Source organism: Microtus oregoni, unplaced genomic scaffold (genome assembly GCF_018167655.1).
Source record: "Microtus oregoni isolate MIOR12 unplaced genomic scaffold, Mior012 000007F_ref0000211, whole genome shotgun sequence".
Lineage (NCBI taxonomy): Eukaryota > Metazoa > Chordata > Mammalia > Rodentia > Cricetidae > Microtus > Microtus oregoni.
In genome coordinates this window covers 24,740,572-24,768,349 of record NW_024543066.1, presented here as the reverse complement: position 1 = coordinate 24,768,349, position 27,778 = coordinate 24,740,572, and the positions used below count along the sequence as shown (strand labels likewise).

General features: G+C 41.6%; 1 protein-coding gene across 3 annotated transcripts in view; it reads right to left on the bottom strand.

The window, feature by feature from the left end:
- Bend6 (BEN domain containing 6) overlaps nt 1-27,778 on the bottom strand; it is a 49,739-nt gene that overhangs the window by 19,206 nt on the left and 2,755 nt on the right. For 2 of the 3 annotated variants that reach the window (XM_041655214.1, XM_041655212.1), the window contains exons 2-3: nt 9,128-9,339; nt 3,118-3,295 (exon numbers count right to left, since the gene is read on the bottom strand). In XM_041655214.1, the coding sequence (XP_041511148.1) occupies nt 3,118-3,295; nt 9,128-9,247 (298 nt within the window). In that variant the 5' untranslated portion in view covers nt 9,248-9,339. Of the gene's footprint in view, nt 1-3,117; nt 3,296-9,127; nt 9,340-18,935; nt 19,278-27,778 lie in introns of all 3 variants that reach the window. The other variant, XM_041655213.1, reaches the window with a different exon arrangement.

Genomic DNA, 27,778 nt, shown 5'->3' with positions numbered 1-27,778 from the left:
TGAGGGTCAGAGGGCTATAAAGAAGCCTTAGCCCTCCCCTGCACTGCCTCGGAGGAGAAACACATGTGGGATTCTTTCAAACTGCAAAATGATTCTTGCTACTTCAATGCATTGAATGTTGAATTCGCAGATCCACTGTAAGGCAGGGGAGGGCCCTACACCCCATCCTTCCTCATTACCTACTAGGACCCTCTCTTGGTCTCTTTCATTTCTGATTTTTTTGTCACCTTACATAACATTATATTTTCCTTGCACAGCCATTCCCCTACACATTTCATTTTTTCTTTCCAGCTGACCAGTATTCCATCATATACACGTGGCACATTTTCACCATCCCTCCTTCTGCTAATGTGCCTCTAGACTGCTTTTGTTTCTTTATTATTGCAAACAGAGGAGCAGTGGACATGGGCGTGGGCTCATCTCTGTGGCAGGACTCAGTCCTTTGTGGATACCCAGGCGTGAGATAACTGGGCCATAATAGTAGTTCCGCTCTTAATACTTTGAGGAACCTCCAAACTGACTGCCATGATGTCTATGATGGCTCTCACTCCCACAGTGGTGGATAAGGGACCTTCTATCCTGCATCTTTCCAGCATCCGTCAGATTGCCTGGGAACAGTCATTCCGAACAAGATGAGGTGACGTCTCAAAGTTGTTTGAATGTGCATTTCTCTCATAAGTAAGGACACTAAACACTTAAAAAAATAGTTATTGGCCGTCTGTGCTTCTCTTGAGAACGTCTGTTCATGTGGCTACATCACTTCCTGACTGGCAGTTTTGTTTCCTGGGTGCTTAAGGTTTGCGTGGCTTGGTGAATTCTGGCTATTATCTCCTGTCTGAAGCATAGCTGGTAAAGGGTTTCTCCCATGGTGTGGGCTGTCTGCCGGTTCTGTTAATAGTTTATGTGCTGTGCAGAAACTTTTTATCTTCATGAAGTCCTCCTGTATACTAACAATGAACTCTAGGAGGAGGAAATTAGGAAAAACTGGATTCCACTACAGCACAATGAAATTAGGTCCTTAACTCTTACCATGCACAAACATAAACTCAAGGTGAATTAAACACCTCAAGCTAAAATCCAAAATGCTGAAATTGCAATAGGAAAACAGAGGAGAGGGAACACTTTTCAAGATATTGGGGTTGGCAAGAACTTCTGAACAGAGCCCTCCAGTGACCAAGGAACTAGTAAAAGAATCACCAGATAGGACTAATGCAATTTAAAAGTTTTTTTTTTCTTTTTGAGACAGCATCTCAATGTGGCCAAAGATGACACTGACCTGGTCTTCCTGCTTCTGCCTCTTACATGCTGAGATTACACGTCCAATTGAAGCCATTTTCCCATGAGTTTTGGAGGAAAATAGGGCAGAAGGTGGAGAATCAAATGACTTAAAAGTTTGATTTTTATTTATTTTTACATCCTATGTGTATGAGTGTTTGCCTGCATGTATGCCTGTACCACATGTGTGCTTGGTGTTCAGAGGCCAGAAAAGGGCATTGGATCCCCTGGAACTGGAGTTACAGACAGCTTTGAGCCTCTCCGTATGTACTGAGAATTGAACCTGGGGCCTCTATAGGAGCAGTCAGTGTTCTTAACTACTAAGTTGTCTCTTCAGCCCACTACAGTTTTCTTTTTTGTTCCTCCCCCCCCCCCCCCACCTTTTTTTCTGGTTCTGTGGTCAATGAAACAAAAACAAACCAACAACAGATGAGGGCAATAGTAAGCTACCATTCCTGAATCTCCCAGCTTGGGCCAGGCATTGGGTAGAGAAGTTATCTTTATTGTATCCAAATTCCCATAGTAACAAGGAAACAACATATTGACCTCATCTTGTAGACGAGGAAGTGGAATCTGCGGGAAAGGGCAAAAAAAGAGGACATACCAACGTGCTATAGCTAGTGAATAGATGTGAAATCATAGTGTATAACCCTAAATCAGTGCTCCGCCAGCAAGTTATTCTGATGTTTTGTCTTTGATTTTGAGCACTTTCAAACCTCTAGAACAGATTACATTAAAGCACAGAAGCACACTGTCAAATGCTCTGTGTATTTGGAGTTGCACACCACGATGCCGAGGAGATAGCTGCCAGGGAGCTTGTGGTTTAAAAGGCACGCAGTGCTGAACCATGACCGAAAGCTTTCACTCCTGAAAAGAGAGTATGAATGGGGGCGGCAGGGCCCGCCAGGATCTGAAGGGAGGAAACGAAGGTGGGTATGATCATAACACATTGTATACATATACCAAATACTCAAAGAACACCATCACTATAAAATAAAGTGGAACACAAACACGGATCCTACAGAAAAAAAGAAAAGCATCAAGCCAGGTTTGTTTGTTTGTTTTTAATTTCCTTAGTCTGATCCTTCTCTTCTATTTGCTTCTAAACTAGTTATTCTTTTTTTTGTGTGTGTATGTGTGTTGTTGTATTTTTTCTTTTTTAATTGACTGGAGTCATTCTTAAGTCACTGTTCCTGACACAAAAGCACATGTGCAGCCTGTGGGACCATTGGCTCAAAGTCCATCACAGTAGTCCCACTCTTGAGCCGGGCGGTGGTGGCGCACACCTTTAATCCCAGCTCTCAGGAGGCAGAGGCAAGCGGATCTCTGTGAGTTCGAGGCCAGCCTGGTCTACAAGAGCTAGTGACAGGACAGGCTCCAAAGCTACACCGAGAAAGCCTGTCTCAAAAAACCAAAACCAAAACAAAATAAAACAACAACAACAGCAACGAAAAACAGTCCCATTCTCTAGAGTCTTCCTGACCAGAGAGGCAGAGCAAGTCCGTCTGGACACTATGGCATATGTGTTTGGTTGGACTAACTTTTGTTTCCTTCTGGGGCTCAGCATGTAAATAGCTTAAGTTCAGTAAATATCTGTTGAACCCTTCTAAATGATTACAAGATTTGGGACACTGGAAGCTAATCTAAATTACGTGTGCAATAATTGGATGCTTTCCATATTTAAATTTTGCTATCGACTGATTTATTACAATGTCATTTTTCAGCTCTCTCAGGAACTGATTTTCTTTTCCATTTTTAACTACTGATCTGCAGTAATACAATATTTTGCACCAATCACATATTGTCCTGTTTATCTAAAATGCCAATCCCTTTAAGGTTTACCTTGTAGCATGACCAAAGACTGTCGAAGCCGACTGTTTTCCTTCCGGATGTTCGTTAGCTTCTCCTTCAGGTTTTTGATTTTGGTACAAAGTTCCTCCTTGGACAGTTCTGCTAAGGGGGTTTCGTCATCACTGGAGCTCTCGCCAGGCAGGAAGGCATTTCCTGAATATGGGTCTCTCTAAAAACAAGACAGTTCCTTTAACAGTCACCCCATGCTCTGTATGCCAAAGCTACCATACCCATGGATGCCCATTCCCACATGCGGTTTCTACAATGTGTGACCCCAGCTTTGTCCTCTGCCTTCCAGAACTCAGGAAATGATGGGAAAAATGTTCATGATCATCTTCAAGTAGAAGCCAGGATTTTGACTTTCTGCCTAACCAGTGAAAAAAACCAGAAGATTATATAAAGAGGGAGTCATAGCAAGGCCACGGTTCAAACCTGGGCTCCTCTGAGATGGTACCTGCCTTGCGCTAAGTACTTCAAAATCTGACTTATTTTCTTCATCTGGGTTAATATGCCATCACAGGGGGACCAGTCTTTAATGCCAGGACTTTGGTGGTGGAGATGGGAGGTCAGCCTGAGATACAGAGTACAGAGTGAGCTCCAGGCCAGTTTGGGCTGAACAGAAAAGAAACAACCTTGTCTTTTTTTTTTTTTTTAGAGGAAACTTAACAAGCTGACAGCAAATTCTTGCTCTGTATATCAGCTACAGATGATTAGGAACATTTAAAAAAGATGCTACATACTGACGTATTGTAAGGACAGTAGTCACACAAGCATAGGGAGGGGTAATGTACAGGTGTGAGGGTCTCTCAGTGTAAGGGTGACCATATAATTCTCTAGATATATATAGTCATCTTGTAGAAACTCATGGAACCACAGTATTGATATGTGTGTTTTTCTGTATGCATTTTAGACTTCCGTAAAATGTCCTTTTAAAGTCTCCAGTGAGTAAAAGCCAGGAAGGAGCTCATGCTGAGCATGTGAAGACCCTGGGAGTCATCTCCAGGGCTACAAGGAAAAAGTCCGACAAGTACATTATTGTAGAACGCCTTGACTTTTTTCCAGTCTTAGAGTCTAAGTCTTTTACATTTGTGCTTGTATCTTGCTTTGAGCATAGGTGTCATTAATGAATAGCAAAAAAGAACAAACTCTTTATGAGGAAAACAAAATCCATTACTGAAACATGCCCTCGACGTAGAAGGAAAAGTTCAGAGATGAAAGGCCAAAAGTAAAAATACTGATTATCCTCCAGTGGAACTCAGCTAAGTAATGCAATTCCAATGAAAAGGTAAAAATTGACTATAAAGTTTGTAAACACAACAGCCAAGAATATCAAAAGAGTTCTTAAAGATATCAGAAATTGAGACTTCCTCTCCAAATTCAAGGTGTTATTAAAAATTCAGAACAATTCAGTTTGGTGCTGATACAGAGGTAGGCAACCATACCAAGAAATAGAATAGAGTGGTTAAAAAATAGATGTCTGAGACTGAGAACTGTGATGTATGACAGAGCAGGCTGGAAGCTCACCAGGGAAGAGATCTGCTCCACCAAGGATGCTGGAATGCTCGCTCATTTAGCCTTGTAAAAACAGGTAAAGAAATGGAGTTCTGCCTCATTCTAAACACATACGCATGCATTACCACACACACATACACCTTCTCTCTCACACATACACATACACCCATATGTATGTGCTTACATAGGTGTGCACACATACACGCATACTCACACACCCCTTTGTGCAAATCCCTGCAGATGGATTAAGAATTTATATATCAAAAGCAAAATTCAAAAATTGTACAAGAAGCATGAACATATATAAATGTAAATATTTTAAACTTGGAGTGGGCATTTCTTAGACATAAAATCTCTGATTACCATATCAATAAAGGATTTCTATTCATAAGGCACACTAAACAAGAAAAAAGACAGTAAGAACCAATGGAAAATTAGTTATAATACGATGTCTGCAGTATTATTAATCAAAACAGCAACTTAATGGAAAAATGGGCAAATGATATTAAGGGGCATTTTACAGAGTAAAAAAATGTATATGGTTCATCAGTAGACGCAGAGATATTCAATCCCATTGGTGAGCAGAGAAAAGGTCAAAATCACCATCATTTGGGCAAAACCCAGTGAAGCTGACAAATCTGAGCAGAGTAAGCATGGATCATTGAAATTCTCTATATGCTGCTGAAGGAAGAGAACTTGGCACACTACTTTGGAAAGCACTGTAATATTATCTTATGACATTTAAACATTATCTCCCCTGTGCTCTTGCAAATGATGCCCAGATCTGGGTGTGCATACAGGAAAACATGCCCAAGACTTCCAAGTGAAGCAAGATTAATGATGGCGAGAATCTGAAGACAATCCGTGTCTACCGTCAGGACAGAGCACTTGTGCTGGAAACTGGCATCTTGACTCTCCAGACCTAATGTAAAGCAGCAAGAAAATCCAGAAGGTCCTCATGTCCTGGTCAGTGGTTTGGGGGAATTGATAAAAGAGAGCACGTAGTCAGAGACTACACAGTGCCAGGGTCTTGTGGAAGGTAGCCATGGGTGCCAAGCTGCCAAAGTCTGGGGGTAGAGGCAACAGAATCCTCCCAAAAGTCCTCGAAGGGTGGGCCCATCAGGAACACTGATGGATACCTAGGGACCAGTCAGGGACATTGAGAACTTTGGTAGAAGAGATGTGCCCCTCCCCAAATGTTGAGATGACATGCAAACCTTCCCCAAACCTGGATCAATTCTCAATGAAAACAGTGGCATGAGGGAGGGTAAGAATGTAGAGCTGATCGAAGCTTAGATCTTGAAGTGACTCAAATAGTGAAACAACAGCTCAACAGGAATCCTCCATGGTGAAAGAGAAGTCTAGGTTTTATTGTTTGACTTGGGTTTGGTTTGATCTTACCAAGCAGGGATAGAGAATTGAAAGCCCGATGAGAACAGTCATGGGAAAATGTCACCAGAGTTTTTTATGATTTCTGCTATGTATATTCAAGTCTCATAAACACATAAATATGTATGTCACAGAGCCAGAGCCCCAAAGAAAAGTTGGTGGAGGAAGAGAGTGCTCACTATGTCTAAGTAGCTATGCTCTCTCACTTCTTCATGGAAACAGGCATTGAGAAGGACACGCAACTCTCAGCTAGAGACTTCATTTCCCAGACTCCTATGTTCCTCACTGTGGTTACACCTAAGTTCCTACATGATCAGAAACAATATGTGCCATTGTTGGTTCACAAACTTAAAGGAATGAAAAGCTTCCTGCCTGAATTTCCTTTTCCTGAAAACATAAGCAGCTGTTAGACACAGACAAAGTTGTGAGCTGAGGAAGATGGATCAACAGTGTGAGAGTCTTCAACACAGTGCAGCTTCCAAGTAATGCTAAATGTCAACATTGGAAAAACGGTCCACAATTCCCCAGGTCAACAGTGTAGACTTTCACTTTGGTTTGCTCAAGAGTCTTGTTGTGTGATCTCTGATGATGGTATCCAGCCCAATGAGATGCTTCGGAGTCAAGGCATACCTTCAAGTATTTTGCATCATAAGGCCTCTTAGTTACTGTTATAAATTGGAGAGAAAAGAAGCTAGCTACAGATGCAATAATAAAAGAAGAGGACTTTCAGGCCGAAGATCTTGGGCCAAATAAGATCTCTGGTTGGAGTGAATTGCAATGGAAACAAACAGAATTATGTAGTATGGAAAACTATTAAGATTTTGAGGACAGCAAAGTGCCAAAGACAGCACCATACTGGCCCCAAGAACATGAGCCTATTTTAGTCCTGAGCAGTTTCAAGCCCACACTAGTAAATTTCAATAAGATAGCTGATGAAAATCAGAAGTGTTGATATTAATACTGATACTGATAATATTAATACTGATAATGATAAGAAAGTATAAATGGAAAAAGGACTATTCACTGCCCCTGGCATGTTGACTATGGGGTGAACCTTCAGAAAACCATCTTATGTGGCAATAAAATTTTGTGAAAATACCTCTTACATTCTACCAAACTGAAGCTTTTGCTGGACCTCACAGTCAGAGTTAATAATATACCTTGAGACCAAAGACCAAAAAAGATTACAGATTAAAGACTAAAGACCCTACTGTCTACTCAGCCTTAAAACAAAACAAAACAAAACATAACTGTGTTTAAGAGAACAATGTAGCAGTCAACCTTACTTGCCTTGGATTTCCCTACCTAACCTAATGCATAGCTGTCATCTTCAATTATCTACTCTTCCATGCCTCTGACCTGGAGAATGCATGTGTATCATTTCCAGAAGGCAGCCAATACAGAGGTAGAAAGCAGCTTTCTAAAATCTACCACAAAGGTTGAAAGGTTACGGATATTGGCTGATAAAAAATGTAGTACTGTTTGTTGTCTGGGTCAGTCGGGATCAGTTGGAGCCAGTAACTTAATCTCTTGTCAAAATCTGTTGAAGATTCCTGTAAAGTATCCCATTTCTTATTTGTGAGATGCTTTCTATGCCGTTCAGTAAAGATAGAGCAAGCCCTTTATCAGGGACAGTCCCACCACAGCCACACCACAGACATACACAGACAGGCACACACAGAGAACACAGTGCCCAAAGACAGGACAGACAGACACAGGGATAGATCAACATGACAGCCTTCAGGCTCAGACAACATGAAGACATAGGGAGCACGAAGCACAGATTCCAAATCTGGACGTCCTCTTGGTTAAATCACTTGAAGGGGAAGTGCCTTTATTTCTTTTTTCAATGTGACATAAGTGCATTATTGGTGACTTGGAGTTAATCACAAATGAGTTTAATCCAGTCTTATGACGTCTAGGCAAACGAACAGAAACAGACGCACAACTCTAAGCCACAACTCATCCTCCTAGGCATTTCAAACAGAGATCACCGGTAGGGTGTAGTTGTACAAATCAATGGATTTTAGTGGTTCTAGCCCTAAAAAGAAAAAACGAAGATGGATAACTATATAAGCTGATAGCAATGTGAATTTCTTTCTTGACAGAACATGTTTTATGAGTTATATGTATCTCATAATATGAAGTCATATAAAAAATTTTTGGAAAATGCACTGCCTATTGAAAAAATCAGAAGCAAATTAAGACTTAGATAATGATATCCATGTGCCACCAACTGCTATGAAGATAGCATTTTACAGTGCGAACTGCCTGGCAATATGAAGAATGCCGAGAACTACTCCACATGTGATAGCCACCTGGAGGACGGTGCCTTTAGACAGGAGGATAACAGAGCTGGTGAAAAGAAAGGTAGTCTGTCAGTGGGAATATCTTCAAATGGTAAGTAGAAAAGCAAAGTGCAGAGCGGTGTGTGTGGTAAGCTACGTTTTATTGTAGGCAAGAAATGTAGGGAGGCTGCAAAAGCAGTAGTGGGAGGGAGGGGGTATGAACAGAGTGGGTCAGAGACGGGAATACGAGGCAGACACTACTGTGCACTCTCAAAACATTTGTTATGAGAGTGCAATGTTTAAAAATTAACATGGAAATATAACATGCTATATGTGTTACAAAACATGTATAAATGTGTGGTTGTATGAAGACATATAAATCAAAATAGAGAATGAACATGTCAATTAGTTGTCCAAAGTATAGGAAGGGAAAGGAATAAGGAGGGCGACCATGATCTAGGTTCTAAACAGAGAGCAAAGACTATGTCTTAATAAAGAAACCACCAGTTTCCACAAAGCGTCTAGTGAGGAAAAATATTTTCAGACACAGTTTGATGATCTTTTGTTGTATAGAACAGCAAACAGAATTTGAACAATGACATTTGGTCCTGGCTGAAATGAAGTAGGGACAGTGCCTATTGACTGTGTTTCCAACCCAAGCTTTACTTGAGAGAAGCTATATTCTCTCAATTGAATAAAGAATAAACACGAATTACCAGGAAAGGGGAGAAAGTACTGAGAAGCAAGCGTAGGCATTGTAGACTATGCTTGAGCTAGATAAGAAGACTAAACCAAAGCAAGAGAAAACCAACCTGTGCTTTATCCATGGCACTATTTGCATTCTCTGCGTTCGCTGTCTCTGTCCGTTTCCTCTTCCTTTTCCTAAGAACTTGGTTATCGGTAATTTCATCTGTCTGCAAGATCTTCTGCATCTTCTCAGTTAGTCAGCGAAAGCTTTCTGAAACCGTCGAAGGCAGAGACTCCCATATAGGTGCTGCTCTTCTGCATGTAGCCAATGCTTCTCCTTAAAAACAAAAACACAACACATCATGCCGCTGCTTCCGCGTGCTCCCAGTTCAGGCCCCCACAGGATGCTTCCCGACAACTCTGAAGTCCCAGGAAGCAAGGCTGCAGAGCCGAGACTTAGCCTTGACTGTGTGTAGCTGGGGCAGCACATTAGGTCTCACTTCATCTTTACAGTACCTGCTTTAATCGGTTTGTTTTCATAAGTGTTTAATTATAAGTAATAAAACTTTCAAAAGAGATTGTGCATATGGATCTTCATGAAACATGTGGATTATTGAGCAAATGGTAACATTTTGTTTATCGAATTACTGTACTAGCAAATACATTACTCAAAATTTTTATTCACAAAATTCATAATAAACATGGAGTACAACTCCATTGTATTGTTGGCTCTATCTATCTATCTATCTATCTATCAATCTATCTATCTATCTATCTCCGAAAGAGTGGAGTTTTCAAGATAACATTATAGTTGGGCATGGGGGTTCACACCCGTAATGCTAGCATTTCAGAGATGAAGACAGGAGGATCTTGTGTTCAAGGCCAGCCTGGGTGACACAGTGAGATGGGTTAATTTAAGATGTTAAGAGTTAGCTAGAAAGATGCCTAAGCTATTTGGCCAAACAGTATTGTAATTAATATAGTTTCTGTGTGATTATTCGGGTCCAGGCAGCTGGGAAATGAAAGGGCAGTCTATGCCTATATGATATGATTCTATACACTGAGATCCTAAAGACTCCACCATAAAGCTCCTACAGCTGATAAACATCTTCAGCAAGTTGACAGTATACAAAATTATGATACAAAAATCATGGGTGACCCACCCTTTCCTAGACAGCGATGAAAGAGGAGTGGTTTGGAGTGTGAGAACAAAGAGGGGTTGTCGGGGAAGGACTTGGAGGAGAGGAGGGAGGGAAAACTGCAGCTAGGATGTAAAATAAATAAATTTAAAAAGATATTCCCATTAAAAAGTCATGCTGAGGACAAACATACAAAAAAAAAACTGGGAGAAAATCCTATTCTTAATCCAAAACAAAACAACAAAAACAAAACAAGAAAAAAAATCTTGCCTTGGAACAAACTTAAGTAAGAAGTGAAAGACCTCTACAAGTAAACACTTTAAAATCCTGAAATTTTTCTCAATCTCAATCTAACACTAGAAGATGGAGAGACTTCCCATGCTCAGGGATAAGAAGAATCAACATTGGAAAATGGACATTTTATGAAAAGTAATCTACAGATTCAATGCAATCAATCTAGACATCAACTCCACTCTTCACAAAAATAGGAAATTAATCCAAAAATTCCCATGGAAACACAAAGACAATCCATGACCAAAACAATCCTGAAATACAAGAATGCTGTTAGTGGTGCTACTATACTTGATTCCAAGTTATACTACAAACCCATAATAATAGAAACAGCATGGCACCGGTGCAAAACAGACACTTAGATCAATGGCATAGAAAGAGGGGCCAAATATAAGACGATGGAAGCAGAGTTGCCTGCATTTTTATAATGAGGAAAAAAAAGGCACACTGGAGAAGAGATAGCAGAATACTGGTTCTTACCATTCCTTTTGGTTGCCCACCAGAAACAGATGATAAGACTCTATTCTGAAAATTCTACATACCTTGTTCCAAGATGTAGAGAAATCAAGCCAGTGATTAGTTCAGAGCCCCCCCCCACCCCCCGCCCACACTGACTAGCTTCTCTGGTACCTGAAGGAACTACAGAGGGTGCTTAGAGAGAAAAGGCACTGACAGTTTTACCCAGCCTTGAACCCTACAAACTTCAAAGTCCCCCTGTTGGGCTAGATGTGCCATGATTTTTGTTGTTGTTTTGTTTTTCAAGACAGGGTTTCTCTGCAGCTTTGGTTCCTGTCCTGGAACTAGCTCTTGTAGATCAGGCTTGCCTAGAACTCACAGAGATCCACCTGCCTCTGCCTCCCGAGTGCTGGGATTAAAGGTGTGCACCACCACCGCCCGGCCCGAGTGCCATGATTTTTATGGGGGTAGCCAACTATTGTGGAATATTATTTTAAGATGTGTTACATTCGTTCATGCTGTGGAAAACTTGCTAAATGATACAGACATGTGTTGCATTCTTTTATGTTGCATTTGTTTAACTCTGTGAAGTTGTGTTATTTTGCCTGCCTAAATCACCTGATTGGTTTAATAAAGAACTGAACGGCCAATAGCTAGGCAGCAGGGGGACAGGTGGGGCTGCCATGCAGAGAGAATAAATAAGAGGGAAGAAGATTAAGGGGAGGACACCAGCGGCCAGTCAGTCATCCAGCCATGCAACCAGCGATGGCGTAAGAAGGAAAGGAAGAAAGGTATATAGAATAGAGAAAGGTAAAAGCCCAGAGACAAAAGGTAGATGGGTTATTTAAGTTAAGAAAAGCTGTCTAGAAACAAGCCAAGCTAAGGTTAGGCATTTATTTGAAAAAAAAAAAAAGAAAAGAAAACAAAAACCAAACCAACCCCCCAAAACTGCTCTGTTTGGATTTAAGCTGAGGCCCACTCCACTGGAGAATTAATAACGTAATAACATAAATAAACCTTGTCAGAAAGAAACATGGTTGCGGAATTTTATAGGCCTGTGGGGCATATGGGGTCTCATTACTGTTGTTTAATTAAATTGACATGGTACCAAACTAACACTCTAGACACTCAGGTTTATACCCAGCCTTGGTCAGAGAAATTTGTCTTTGCAGTGAATGTCGTGGTGAAGGCAGAGACGCATCACTGAGCTAGTTGCTGAGAACAAGTTATAGTTGAGAGCTGAAACCTAGACATTCCTTTTAACCTACTCCCGTGAAGGCCCTGGGGAAAAGGAAAGAGCGTAAGAGCTGGAAAGTAGAGGCTGTGGAATGCTGTCTTCAGGGCAAAACATAGCCATTGCAAACATGATCTCACAGCATTGGCAGTTGCCTCCCTTGGGCTTGCAGAAGGCTGGAATGGTCAAACGTCAATCACGCACTGGGGATGGCTTCATGGGCCGCCCTTCCCTGCCAAGCTACTGCCTACTGATGGATTCTCTGGGAGGGGTAGTTGTTGTGTGCGTGCTGAGGAGCCCACCAGGCTCAAATAGATAGTTCCAAACATGTGGTCATACGAACAGTCCTGGCTAAAGTCAATGCATCACAAAAGAACCCTCCCCCCCAATCATGAATGTGGAAGAGGGACCTGTAGGGAGGAGTAGGGTTGCCAGGTATGGGAAGGAAGGGGTGAGAGCCATAAGAATCTTATATACATGTATTAAATTGCCAAAGAACAAGTTTACTCTTAAGAAGTGAGGGGAACAAAACATACCCATATTCAAGAAAAAACTCTGAAAATTAAGACAGACACACTGCTGAATTTAGCAACAACTCATAGAAATTTCTTTTCTATGACATCAAGGAACAGAATATAAAAAAGAAATTCATGAAGAATTAAAAACTACTCATTATCAATCACTGCTAGAGTAAAAATGCAAACTGCAGAATACGAAAAAATATTTCCAAATTGTGTCTCTGGCAAGGGATTAATAACCAAAACTTAACACAGAAAACAATTTAATTAAAAAATGGACAACAGACTTAAATAGACATTTCTACACACACACACACACACACACACACACACACACACACACAGCCCACTTATTCTCTCTGCCACGACTGTTTGCTCAAATATATAAGTTAACTCGCCATGGAACGGGTACTCTGAAACCATGAGCTGAAATATATTCTACCTCCATTAAGTTGTTTATCTTAGATACTTGGTCACAGCAACATAAGAGTAGTGAATGCATGGGAATTAGTTCCCAAGATACAAACACAACATGATTTCATTCATACAAAGTACACAGAGCAGGCAAATTTACAAAGACAGAAAGTAGGATGCTGAGTGGAAGGGGTTGGGGAATAAGGGAAGGTTTGGTCTGTGAATTACTGAATGGGTAAAGAATTTGGATTTGACAGTTGGAAGCATTCTGGAGCTGGATAATGACAATAATGGCTATACTATATGAATGTATTTACTATCACTGATTTGTACAGTTACATATTGTAAACATGGCAACCTTTGTCAGCGTGCACATTAATTTTATTTTTATTTTATGTGTATATGTATTTTGTCTGCATATAAGTCTCTACACCACATGCATGCCTGGTGCCCCCATGCACAGAAGAGGGTATTGGATCTCCTGGAACTGGAGTTACAGTTGTGGGGTTCTATGTGGGTGCTGGGAATCAAACCCAGGTCGTCTTCAAGAGCAGCCCGTGCTCTTAACTTCTGAGCCATCTCTCCAGTCCTGTCAAAGTGCATTTATCACAACATAAGTGAAACAATTTACCATGCAAGAACACAGTTTTTGCATTATCCTATGGCCACTATTGTAGAGTCTGAACTAGAAAACAATAGAGGAATAATGCCAGGGAGTTAAGGTGAAGAAGAACTCATTAGCAGATGCCTGAAAACAGGATTCTTAAATTCTCTCCCAAAACCATAGCCTGAACATAGGTCACCACAGCTTCACACACACAGGAAATCTACCCAAGACATCTGTCCAGCTGCTGCCTCCTTAGTCTTTGGCTGGCACAACCATTGTTATTGAGCGTTGCAATCACAGATTATTGTTTCAAGCTATCCCACACAAGCCTTTTAGAAACTTCCCCTTTGGTGCAAGCTCCTTGAACACGCGTGGCGTGTGTATTCCCACGGCAGTGCTATTCTATTCCCTACAAAACTTAACGACTCCTCAGAGAGCTGTTATTACTTAGCTGATCAAATTAAACCAAAGCCACATAATACCCGCGACATATGGTTGTATGAATAACATAAGCCAGGCACTTTCATTTTTTTTTTTTTTTACTGCAAGTTATAGAAAAATACATGTGGGACTGAATTCAGCCAGTGGAGTTCCAGGGAGCAGTGAAGAAGGAGGGAAGACGGTGAATTGGGAGAACTTATCTCTAGGGCCCTGATCTATGGAGTCTCTTTACATTTTCAGAGTATTCCCGTGTCTATGATCTCTCCCAGCAATAACTTTAGTCCAGAGCTGGCATCATTTCCACAGTGACCAGCCCTGTGGGACACCACTGTCCTCATGTTTCTTTGTCTTTAGTTGTCAATGTCTCAAAGACTTGTCTATATCGAAACTTTCTAATTTTAGCGAACTGGTATGACATGGGAGGGTTCTTTCACCTTCTGGCTGCCTGGGTGTCTATTTACCAGTTATCAGATCCCTTCTGCTGTTGGTACTCTATGTGTGGACATCTGCTATCAACAATGAGCCTTGGCCAACAATATTTGTTTACTGCAGCACCATTGCTGTATTAAATAAGGATAGTGTGGTGGTTTGAAAGAAAATGGACCCCATAGAGTGGCTATGAGGAGGTGTGGCCTTGTTGGAGGAAGTGTGTTACTATAGGGGATAGGTTTTGAGGTCAACTATTCTCATGCTATCCCCAGTGTGACACAGAATTCACTTCCTGTTACCTGAGGATCAAGATGTAGAGCACTCAGCTAACTCTCCATCACCATGTCTGCCTGTATTCTGCCATGTTTCCCCACCATGAAGATGATGGATGAAAGCTCTTAACTGTAAGCCAACACCAGTGAAATGTGTTCCTTTATAAGAGTTGCCATGGTTGCTGGCCAGTGGTACTGTACACCTTTAATTCCAGGACTCAGGAAGGAGAGGCAGGCAGATCTCTTTGAGTTTGAGACTAGCCTGATCTACAAAGCAAGTTCCATGACAACCAGGGCTACAGAGAGAAATCCTGTCTTGAAAAACAAAACAAACAAGCAAACAAACAAAAAAAAAAAGTTGCCATGCTCATGGTGTCTGTTCACAGCAATATAAACCCTAACTAAGACAGAAGTTGGTACCAGAGCCTGGGGTAGTGCTGTGATAGGCCAGACCATGTTTTTTATTTGGAGGAATATGGACTTTGGGACTATGAATTAGAAAAGTAGTTGAATGATTAAAGAATGGCTTAATGGGACATCCTAGTAGTAACATGAAAGACGGTAGTGCTGAGGGTGGGGGCCTGATTCAAGAGGGTTCAGAGGAGGTAGACTTTAGTATGCAGCCTAGAGACCAGACTTGTGATATTTTGGTGAAGAATGTGGCTGCTTTTTTGCCACTGTCTGAAAAGTATGCCTGAGGCTAAAATGAAGAGCTTTAGAATAATTTTGTTGGCTGAGGAAATCTTAAAACAGCTTAGTATTGACTCGATCATGAAGTTTCTAGAGTTAACTCTAATGAAGATTTATAATGAAAAGAAGTACTGAGCAAGGAAAATAGAAAATGTACAATTTGAGGAGAAAAGGAGCACCAGGAAATGGAAGGGAACCAAATCCTGAGTTTAAGGTGGTAAAAAGGTAAGAAATATAATAAAGGGAGTCGTGACCTCAGGGCAAGATTATGCCCAGTTAAACTCTGGTAGTGAAAAGGGATTAAAGAAAAGCTCAGAGTCTGGGGTGGTGGTACATGCCTTCATACTCCAGAGGTGGAGGCAGAGGCAGAGGCAGACAGAACTCTCTGTTTGGGGCCAACCTGGTCTACAGACAAGTTCCAGAACAGTTAAGCTTAGATAGTAAAGGTAACCACTGGAAACAGAAAGCTGGGGAAAAATGAGGTGGCCATGATCCAGTCCCAGCAAGCAACAGAACTTGGCAACTTCAGCCATGTGGTTCCGGTTTTAGAGTCAAGGATAGAAGAAAGGAGTTATGGAATCTTCCTCTGTGACTAAAGAAAGCCACTGAGGCCAGGACTGTGTCAGGGGTGTCCCTAAATGGAGGCCTAGAGAGGCCATTGCAAGAAGCTGTGAAAGTGAAGCCTGGGTTGCCTTGGGGACCCCAAGATGTTGAAGATGCAGGAGTCGTGGGATGCATACCAAAGGAAGCTGATAACAGGGAGTGGAAGCAGCCCAAGGGAAAGAAGTGTGTTGCAATCAACACAGCTGAAAGGAGTTGGAGATCTGGAGTGTTTTGACATCTGTCTTAGTCAGGGTTTCCATTGCTGCAAAGAGACACCATGACCTCAGCAACTCTTATAAGAAAAACATTCAATTGGGGTGGCTTGCTTACAGTTTCAGAGGTGCAGTCCATTATCATCATGACCAGGAGCATGGTGGCATGCAGGCGGACTTGTGTTGGCTACATCTTAATCAGAAGACAATAGGAAGTATCTGTGACACTGAGAGAAGGTTAAGCAAAAGAGACTTCAAGGCCCACTGCCACAGTGACACACTTCCTTCAACAAGGCCACACCTACTTCAACAAGGCCACACCTTCTTCAACAAGGCCACACCTCCCAATAGAGACACTCCTTATAAGCTTATGGAGGCCAATTCCATTCAAACTACCACAGTATCAGACATGGAGATATAGAGATTAGTTTGCCTAGCTGGTTTTTGGTTTTGCTTTGGTTCAGTATTTCCTTACTATGTTCCTTTCCCTATGTTTTGGAATGGTAATGTATATCCTGTGCCATTATATGTTGGAAGTATGTGGTCTGCTTTTTGATTTTATAGGATTACAGTTAAGAGGTTGCATGAATCTCAGGAGAGACTTTGAACTTTAGACTTTTAAATAAGTTTGAGACTGTTATAGAGCATGGGGACTTTTGAAGTTGTACGGGATGCATTTTTGCATTATGATATGGCTACCTATGGGGCCCAGGGAGTGAAATGTGGTCGTTTGAAAGAAAGTGGGCCCCAGGAGTAGTACTTTTAGGAGGTATGGCCTTGTTAGAGTAAGTGTGACCTTGTTGGAGGAAGTGTGTCACTGTGTGTGAGCGTGGGGGGTGGGGATCAAGGTCTCCAATGCTGAAATTGTACCCAGTGTGACACACAGTTCATTCCTGTTGCTTGCGGAACAAGATATAGAACTCTCAGCTATCTCTCCAGAACCATGTCTGCCTAATTGCTGCCTTGCTTCCCACCATGAAAATAATGAACTAAATCTCAGAACTGTAAGCCAGTCCCAATGAAATGTTTTCTTTTATGAGAGTTACTGTGGTCATGGTGTCTCTTCACAGAAACAGAAACCGTAAGTATTTCTGGTTTCCACGGTCTGGCATGACCCGGCTGGAGAACTAAGAGAAATAAATACTAAACGATCTGTGTTTGTCTTCTTTACACAGTGTGGCTGGATTCAAGGAGATTTCTACAAGCTGATACGGATGCCATAGAAACCAAAGGCTAGGAACAAAGGAAAGTCTCTTAACTGCTCCCTAATGGCATCCTTCCCATCCGTCGTCAACAAAAAGTCAGGAGCTGTGCAAGCAACTCAGAAGGACCTGAGTAAAGTTTTCTGTGGTTTCAAGGCCTCTAAAACATTTTCTAAGAAATGCCAGATTTTGTAGTGATTTTATCCCTGGCTTTTCTTCCCTTACTACTCGTCCACCTGATACTAAGTGCTGCACCCCCTCCATTCATCAAAAACAAAGATGTAGAGTTGAGCCTAAGGAGAGGAAAGGCATACTTACAAGCCATGTCCTCTACTTCATATTTCTTTTTATTATGTAGAACATTTTATTCATCTTGAAAATTCAGAGTAAGGTATGATCATTATGTTTTTTTTTAAGTAAGAGTATTCTACAACTTTAATGACTTTTAAATCAATTTTTAAATTCACTAATGTAATAATGTTGATACCAGAGTCAATGCTTATGCATAAAAAGGAGTAATTCAACTCTTAATCATTAATTTATCTAATCAATCGAAACATGATAAGACAAGCTAGTTCTCTCTGAAACAGCTATGCTAAATTGATGACGTATATTCATGAAAAAAGCTGCTTGCCATTTATCAATGTCCCCCTTAATTTTGTGTCTTCTAAACTCTCATATTTTAGGTCTAAACACGTATTTCAGATAATTACTTAATAAATCATCGTAAGTGCTTTCCCCCTTTATCTACTACTACTAATTCCTCTTCTTATTCTAATATTCATGCCAACTTGAAGCAACATTAAAATTAAAAAAATGTATAAAATGTTCAGCTACATTATACATCCTAACAGGTTATATTTCCTGGTCTCTTAAGTAGATATCATAAAGAAAGATACACTCACAAGAAAAAAGAAAAAAATACATCCATTTACTTATTTATGAGCAGAGTTTTCTACTATCAATAAGTTCATCAGAATAGTGGAAATGGACAGACTGTCAGGAAGGAACACTTCTTTCTGACAGAAGTGCTGGCAAGGTTGCGACAGCTTGTCACAACCAGAACCAGAAAGGGTTAAAAGTGGAGACCAAGAGCACAGCTGCTTTTGCACACCCACAGGGTTTTACCTTTGCCGTTCAACTGATCACACAAAAAGATGTTTAGGGAAAGGTCAAGTCTTGACTGAATATTTGTAGATAAATGTTTTCCTTGTCTTTATTCCTTATTTAGGAATAAAATTTGTAAAACAAGCGCACAACAGTGTGGCGATCATACTGTATTGTTTAGGAAATAAAGACAAGGTAAAAATCATATTGTGTTATGCAATGTAAGTCATTATTCCTGGGATGTATATAATGTCAGGAAGCCACACAAAGGCAAGGAAGGACAACAGACAGGACAGACATTCAAAACAACGACCTAACCTCAGGCTTCTGGAGTGTTCAAGGCCACCAGCAGCACTAGTAGTCTTTGAGGATGATTTTGTGAGCTGTTAATTCTGCTGTGGAGAAGCCAGCCCCTACGAAACCCATCCTTGTAAGAATTGGTAGAAAAGCTTATGTAGAAACTTCTTTTAAAGTAGAGCTGCAGTTTGTGTGAGTGGTGTTAATCTTCTAGTCTAAACCTCATCCAGACACATGAGACGGTGAAGCAGGGCCACACACAGGGTTATAAAGAATATCTCTCGCACCACACCAAACCATCTGGATCTGCAGCCCCGGCTCTCAGTATCCTCTGTGCTGGGCCTTTCTGGGCGAGCTGTCCATCTGTAAAGTGGAGATGATAACAGAACCACGTTTGGGTTGACATATTCGTTATATTAACATCATGCTGATTAACAGTAATATTTTAATTATTAACTGATTCCTCTCATATAAGGCTAGATTAAACATGTGGGAGGAGGAGGGATCTTTAAAATAGAGGAGGCTGGAGAGAACTAAAAAAAATACTCCTGATTAATCTCTGTGCCTAAGATGCTTTTGATATGAAGCTCAACTTCATGTAAATAGAAAGTTATCAGTGCTACGCTTTTTTTTAAATAGAGGATAAACAGTGACTGCTTTCCAAGATGAGTCTGCCTGGTTCCTTTGAAGGGGTTTAGCACTATGGGGGTGCTAATTCATATTCCCCTAAGGGATGGGAACAGGCATACGAGACTGAAACAGAATGAAAATGATAAAATTTTAATGAAAGGGATCTCATTAGATTGAAAGTTTATGAGAGGTGATCTAGGAAAATTTCTTCCCAGTTAAATAAAAAGGAAACCATATACACTGTGTGCCAGGAAACTTCAGAGACTTTTCCTAAGTGCTAGTTTAGTCCTCAATAACCTGGGTAGAGCTTATTCTAAAAATAACTAGAATAGCTGCCACCCAGCAATCCCTAGAAGGAATTCCTTCAGACAAGGAGCTGCAGGGGTGGGAGGCAATGCCAACGAAAGCACACAACAGGAAGGGCTGTTTTGGAGGACTAGGAAATTCCTAATTCCACCTGCTAGCTGTACGGCCCTGGGTGGGGAAGCAGATACCTTCCATCGTAAGCTCTGGGGCACTCATGTAAGGTAAGCATAAGTGTAACCCTAACCCATGGCTGCTGTGTGGACAGAATAAACAAATGTAGGCAGAAGCGCAAGCACGCAGTAAGCATTATCTATGATCACCAGGACATCTGTATCAAGAGACTGGAGTATGCTGTCCCGTGCCGACTCTGCCAGCCAACCTCTGGGGTGCTGTGAAACTCGTAATCCAGGCACTAACACCCAGGTTCATTTAGGCAGGTCTCTTGTATTAATCTTTTTCATTGCTGTGACAAAATATCTGAAGAATTTCACTTCAGGAATGGTTGATTTTGGCTCAGTTTGAGTGAATGCAGTCCATCCCGGTGGAGAAGACATGGCGGCAAGAATGTGCGGTCAGGAAGCAGGCCTCCCTTTTCCTTATGCATTCAGTCTTGGACCCTTGTCTTCAGACCTTTCTCCTGTTAAATCTCTTTGGAAATATCCTGACACACCCACCTGGCGATGTGTCCTCTAGGCAATTCCAAATCTACACAAACTGACCACTGGGGCTGACCATCACATTTCACGACCTAAGCTGGTCAGAAACTTGCAATCTTCCTACTTCCAGCCTCTGAGTGGTGAGATTTCAAGAATTCTCCAGCATTCCCCAGCCTGAGACTAGCTTACCCGGCTGGAGGTCGACAGGAAGTCTGGGACAGGAACTGCAGCCCTGCAGTAGCCTCTCAAGGTAGATTATTATCTCATGACAGATGGCCATGGAGTTTCCGCAAAGAGCAGCAAGCAAAGTACTAGGCTCCCAGGAGTCATCGCGAGGCCCTTGAGGGACGATGAGTCAAAGTCCATTTCTGTGGGGAAAGCATGAGCGCTGTGTCCCTTCTTCACTGATTGGAGCGATGAACACTGTGTCCACTCTTCACTACTTGGACAGACAGAAGGGAACTCGGAGGGAACAGAACTTGTAGAACTGAGAGATAAGGGTTCCGCAGGATACTAGACCTGAGGATCTGGAGTTTGACCGTCACACAGTGAAATAAAAAGTCTTGTGATGGAGTTGTGACAGAAAGTAGTTATGCTGATGGAAAACGGAGGCCTGATGGCTAGGCCATGTGACAGGGAGCAAGAACTGAGGCTTACAAGGATGCCTGAGGAGCTTCTCAATGGAGTTCATTCTGTGATGCTGTAACATACAGCACAGGCTTGGTCCTTTACAGTGAACAGAACTGTATTGGTTTGCACTGTGGTATAACTCAGGGGTAGTGTGCTCACCTAGAATGGGCAAGGCCCTGGGTTCATTCCCCAGTACTGCAGAATGATAAATCTCTATCATCTATCTATCTGTCTGTCTGTCTTTCTGTATACACACTTATATATGTTTACACAGGCTTGTGGAGTCTAAGAATGTCAGCATGTGGTTAGAGCCCTCTTGTTGCCTCATTTCAAGGCAGAAGAAGAGAAGGAAAGAGGAAGGAGCTGAGCTTGGCCTTTGATAACCCACTTTTAAGCTAGGAGCATTAACTCCACAGAAGCCTTCCCAAGGGTCCTACTCCAAGATGTTTACCTCCCAATACTACATAACAGCAGTCAAATTTCAACATGCACTTTGGAAGGGACATAAGTACAAGCCATGGCATTCTGTGTCTGGTGGAAGGCTGGAGATCACGAGTAGGTGGAGCTGAGGTTTTTTTCCCCCCTCATATAAACACAGATCCCTAGAAACTCCCTACGGATTCCAAGCTGGGAACTCCTACAGTAGAGCTGGGGCTGCCAGCACTGTAGGCTTTGAAATGTCAACTCTCCTACATTCTAAATCAGTGTGTTTGCTGTTTGTTTTCCTACTCTACTCCACAATGTCTGGGGCTATACAGACGTTTTAACGCACTTTTCTTTCTGTTCCTGAGGATTCTTGGGCTATTTTTATACTAGGATAATCTCAAAACTTCCGAAACTATGTATTATTGAAAAGCTTTTCAACAATCGCTAGTTACTTGTGCAGTTTTCTTGGTACACAGCGTTTCTTCTCTTTTTAAGTGATACTATTCTTACAGGCAATGAACAAATGGCTGCAATAGCATAAAATATTTAATGCATAAAATAAAATTTAAAATGAATGTGAAAGTCCTAAAGATTTCAAAATAGGAATAATCATTTCAAGGTGGCTGTAGTTTTATTATTGGGAAAATATTAAATTGAATTAATGAATACTAATCAATATTTTATATTCACTTATAGTATTTATTATGAAACTGTGAACGTATTATCTCTTCTTTATTTTTTTTTCATTTAGTAATGTCAGAGCCAGGTATGCTGGTACATAACTTTAATCCTAGCACTTGGGAGGCAGAGGTGAGTGGATCTCTGTGAATTGAAAGCCATGCTGGTCTACATACTGAGTTCCAGCCTAGGCAAAGCTACACAGTGAGACCCTGTCTCTAACCAACCAGCCAACCAACTAATAACAACCCTCCCCCCAAAAAGAATATTGGGCTGCCAGAAGTCATATGACAAACCTCACCTTGAACCTACCCGGGAAATGATTTCAGTTTTCAAACTGTCTTTGTAAGTTGCACATTCTTAGAAATGGTGGAGATATTTTACTCCATCTGAATAACAATGAACTCTATGATTTATGACTCTAAAAGCTTCATGATTCGATTTATGAAAAGCTCTTAAAATCCCTACCAGCAGTTCCTACAACTGTGTGTAAATTATCTGGCCAAATGATTCAGTATTTTGCTGCATGACTCAATCCTCTGTGCAATGTGGAAGCTACATAAATGCGTTCTGGTTGCTTGTGGATAATAATAATTCCTTCCTAAAAAGTGTCTGCGGAGTATTATAGTGTAGATGAGTTCCAGTATTCTGGTGTTTTTGAGCTACCAAACTATGGACATTTTTTGAACTCTGTAAGTTCAGACACAGTTTTTTTTCTCCACAGTATTATTATGGATCTTGATACTGTTAAGAGTACAATCTAAAGTGACTCTATTAGAAACATTTTCTCTTATAATAATGCCTTTATGTTATTTTTAAATGTTTATATTATACTAATATATGTATGAAGTCCTTTTGAGAGCATATTTGCTGAAAAGAACATTTGATATTGCTGAAAATGACAACTGATTTCCCTTCCCAAACTCTTATCAAATGTGAGCCATTGCACAATCGCCTTCATGATTCTGGTAACTAGAAATCACCAGGTAGTCAAGATCACATTATTCCAACTAGATTCTTTCCAATGATGTAAATTTTTTTCCTTTCACTATAAGCATATGAAAGAGATTTCACCTAAGAACAAGTAGATTACTTGTCCAATGCGATTTATAAATAATACACTGCTAGCTAGAGTAATTCTTATGCATTTTTGTTTGTTTTCAAGGAGGCAATATTTGAAGGCATTATACTTTTACCAACTGGGTAATTTACAAGTCTTGACTACACCCCAAGGCATCCCATATTATCTTTTTTTTTTGGGGGGGGGGTTCCAAGACAGGTTTCTCTGAGTAGCCTTGGCTATCCTGGAGCTAGCTCTGTAGATCAGGTAGGCCTCTCAGAGATTTGATTGCCCGTGCCTCTCAAGTGCTGGGATTAAAGGCACGTGCCACCACTGTCCAGCTTATCTTTTAAATTTTTATTTTCAAATTATGTGTATATTTGTGTGCCTCTGTGAACATGAGTTCTGGTGCCCTCGGAAGCCAGAGACATCGAATCTGTTCTGGAGCTAGAGTTCCGGGTGGTTACGGGCCACTAGGAATTGAACTCATGTCCTTTGTAAGAGCAGTCTGTGTTTTAACTGCTGAGCCATCTCTCCAGTCCCCATAGCCTTTTATTACTATATTGTTGTGTGTGTACATGTGTGTGCATGATGTGCACATGTGTGGGCGTAGATGGGGGCGTGTATCACATGTGGGCAAAGGAAAGAGCTATGAAGACAGGGCTCCCCTTCTACCTTATGTTGACTCTGAGGGTTGAATTTAGGTCACACGGGCAAGCATTTTACCTGCTGAGCCATCTTACTGGCCGTCACATTTTTTAAAAAAATTTGTTTAAATTTGAGATTATAATATAATTACTTCATTTTCCCCTTTCATTCCTCCAGCCAAACCCCTCCTTGCTCTCATTCAAATTCATGCCTTTTATCATTCATTATTGTTACATGCATGTATAAATGTACATGTATATACAGATACATTTCTATATATAATCTGCTCAGTCTGTGCAATGCTACTTGTGTTTATGTTTGTAGGGCCAACCATTTGGTACTGGATATCCAATTGGTGTGCTCTTCCCTGGGGAAGATCACCCTTCCCATTCTCAGCATTCTGTAGTTGCCTGCAGTTCTTTGTACAGGGACTCATGGGCCTTCCCCCATCCACGTGGCGTGTCTGTTGTTGTCCGTGTTCAGATCATATTTAGGCAGTCATGTTGAGACTTCATGCATGCAGTTTGTGATATTACTAGGATACACACTATCACAGAAAACTCCCTGGTCCTCTGGCTTCTATAGTCTTGCCACCTCCCCTTTGCAATGTTCCCTGAGCCTTAGGTGCAGGAATGTATTGTAGAGTACCCGTTAGGACTGGGTTCCACCACTCTGCATTGTGATAGGCTGTGGTTCTCTATAATGGTCTCTGTCTGTTGCAAAGAGAAGTTTCCTTGATGAGAGGTGAGGACTCCACTTATCTGTGGGTACAAGGACACATACTTAGAAAGTAGCCAGGGATTATGCTAATTTCATCAAGCGGTGGTTATGGATTCTTCTCCAAGATCCATGACTTCACTGGCCTCGAGAAGTTTCCAGTGCCAAGCATGATTCCCGTCTTGCTAAGTGGGCTTTAAGCCCAACCACAGAGCTGTTGGTTACTGGGCAGGGATGTGTGCTACTGGCATACCCTACAGTTATGATGCTTTGCTGGCCATTGCTGGGGTTCATAGGCATAGGTAGGACTGCTGGTTGTTTCCCTCCTTTGGCAGCCTGCATGGTACCTTTGGGTACCATGAGAGCTAGTCCTCAGAGAGGAGGCCTTCAAGTCAGTTCTGGCTCAGGGACCTGAGTCTGAAGTTCATGGTGTCTTGATCAATAGTAAGTTGGTCAGGGTTGTCCAAGAGACTCCCTAAACAACCCACTGCAATTGCCCTTGGTTAAACCCTCAAAGGTAGAAAGTCCCCATGCCTTTTTAAATTGTTATTTAATGATGACAATGTCATATATGTATAAGATGTATTTTGATAATTTTCACCTTTCATTATCCTCTTTTATACTCCTCAGATAGCCCCACATCTTTCTTTAAAAATAAATTTTCAAGTCTGAATGTTATATATAGTCAGAGCTGCTGGGAAGGAACCCACGGGGAGGCACCCTAGTCAGGCTCAGCGTGAACTCTGCAGTGTGAAAAGTGGCTTTTACCGCCACGTGGGCGGGGTTTCAGGTTGACTGAAAGGGAAAGAGGGAACGGAGCCTGCATTGAACACTCTCTGCTTCTGACTGTGGAGCAGCCTCCTTAAGCTCTGGCCTCTGTGGCTTCCCGGATCAGAGGAACTGTAACTTTGAACTGAAAGCTGAAATAAACCCCATTTCCACAAAGTTCCTTTTGACATAGCATATTACCACAGCAAAAGGAAACAAACAGACAACCATGGTTCATCATGCTAAGTTTCTAGACCAGTGGTTCTCAACCTTCCTAATGCTGTGATCCTTTAACACAGTTCCTCATGTTGGGGCAGCCTCCCTCCCCCACCATAAAATTACTTTCATTGCTATTTCATAACTGTAATTTTGCTACTGTTATGAATTCCAATATAAGTATTTGTGTTTTCCGATGGTCTTAGGCAACCCCTGTGAAAGGGTCATTTGTTGCCCAAAGGGGTCGCGACCCACAGTTTGAGAACCTCTGATCTAGACAACAGCAGAACCTCTAGACTTTACTCAGACTTTAGCTGCTTTTAATTTGTTTCCATCTATTAAATTTCTCCAAAGATTGTGGACGGTGTCTCTGGAAAGTCCCCTTTTAACTTATTCCCTCTGTAACCCATTTTTGTGTGGTTTAGCCTCTCCTATCTCTGTCCTCTGTAGAATCTTCTGATATCTCCCCTCCTAGTTCCTCAGGGAATTTCTCTCTTTGCCTTGAGAGCTTTTGCTGGCCAGGACACTACTCACTGAGCAGTCCTGCCTTCTGCCCTTCCCCCACCCACAAACAGGCGCCATCTTCCAAGCTCCAATTCCCCTTGCTAGGCTCTCTCTTCTTTAGCTACTTCTCTTATTTCTATGATTTCAGTTGCAATCTATGCGATGACTCGTCCCGCATCCGTTTGTGGTTTGGAATTCTCTGCCCATATTTACACGAGTTTGTCGGCTCTTTACACTCTGTTACCCTTGGTATTCCTTCAAAATTCATTGTTTCCACACTGGCTCAGAGTCTGAGTCATCTTCCGCTATTCTCTGTCTGCACAGCTTGGGCTGGAAACCTTGTTTCCTCCTGCTATTTCTTCCTGACCTATTAGTAAATTAGTAAATTAGTAAATTAGTAAATTGTGCCACACCTATTGACTCTAGGGAAATAATATACAAGACATTTCTCCTTTATTAAAACCATTTACTTTCTGGTAGGGCGCACAACACATGTGTACATATGAGTAGGGACACCCAAGGACAAACTGAGGAGCTGCACCACAGGGGTAATCCTTCCTTTTATGGGGAAAGGGTCACTTGTGGTCTGTACCTCCATATATAGGCTAGGATGTCTGGCTAGAGCTGAAGGACCCACCTCCCCAGTGCTATGATTACAAACATGCAGATTTGCCATTTTTTTTTGTTGGTTTGCTTGGTTTTTGTTTTTTGACATGGGTCCTCATGCTTGCAAGGCAATCCCTTTACGGACTGATCAATTTCTCCTGCCTCCCCAACCCTGAACTTAACTTACACTTAACTTTCAGGTAGAGTTAGGAATGAGAAAAACTGAGGAAGGACTGATTAGTAGTAGGATTTTCCTTGCTATGACAGACTTGAGAGAATTAAAGAAGAAAAGAGTTGCCTTGGAGGCTTGTGGTTTCAAAGATTTCAGTACATCATGGGTGATAAGGTAGAACAGTTCACACTATGGCAGCTGAAAAGCGCGTGCGCGCGTACACACACGTACACACATACACACACACACACACACGGGGGGGGTGCGGAGGGATAGAGAGGATGAATGTAAGTAATATACCCATGTTGTAGTTTTCCTTTGTTCCTCTTTTACGCTAGCTGGTCTTCTAGCCTATGGGCGGATGCTGCCCACATTCAGCATGCATCTCTCCACTCACTTAATCCTCTCCGAAAATGTTATCACAGACACATCTAGAAGTGTGCTTTGTTAATCTCTTAGGCACTTTTCTATTTGCGCCAACTGATAATCTTGTTGGTCCATCAAGATTAACCATCACAAGCCAGGTGTGGTGGTGCAGGCATTTGATTGCAGCACACAGCACTCGGGAGGCAGAGGTAGGCAGATCTCTATGAGTTCAAAATCAGCCTCATTTACAGAGCAAGTTCCAGAGCAACCAGGGCTACACAGAGAGACCTTGTCTCGAAAAACAAAAATAAAGACCAAACAGAACAAACAAACATACAAACAGATTAGCTGCCACCACAGCCTGCTAGCTAGTGAAGATTAACAAAGCTCCCTTCTCATGCATGTACTAGTCTCCTGTCCACTTAGTGTGTTCCTTATAGACGGGAAACTGTCAGGGTCTCAGATTTAGGTTCCTATGTAG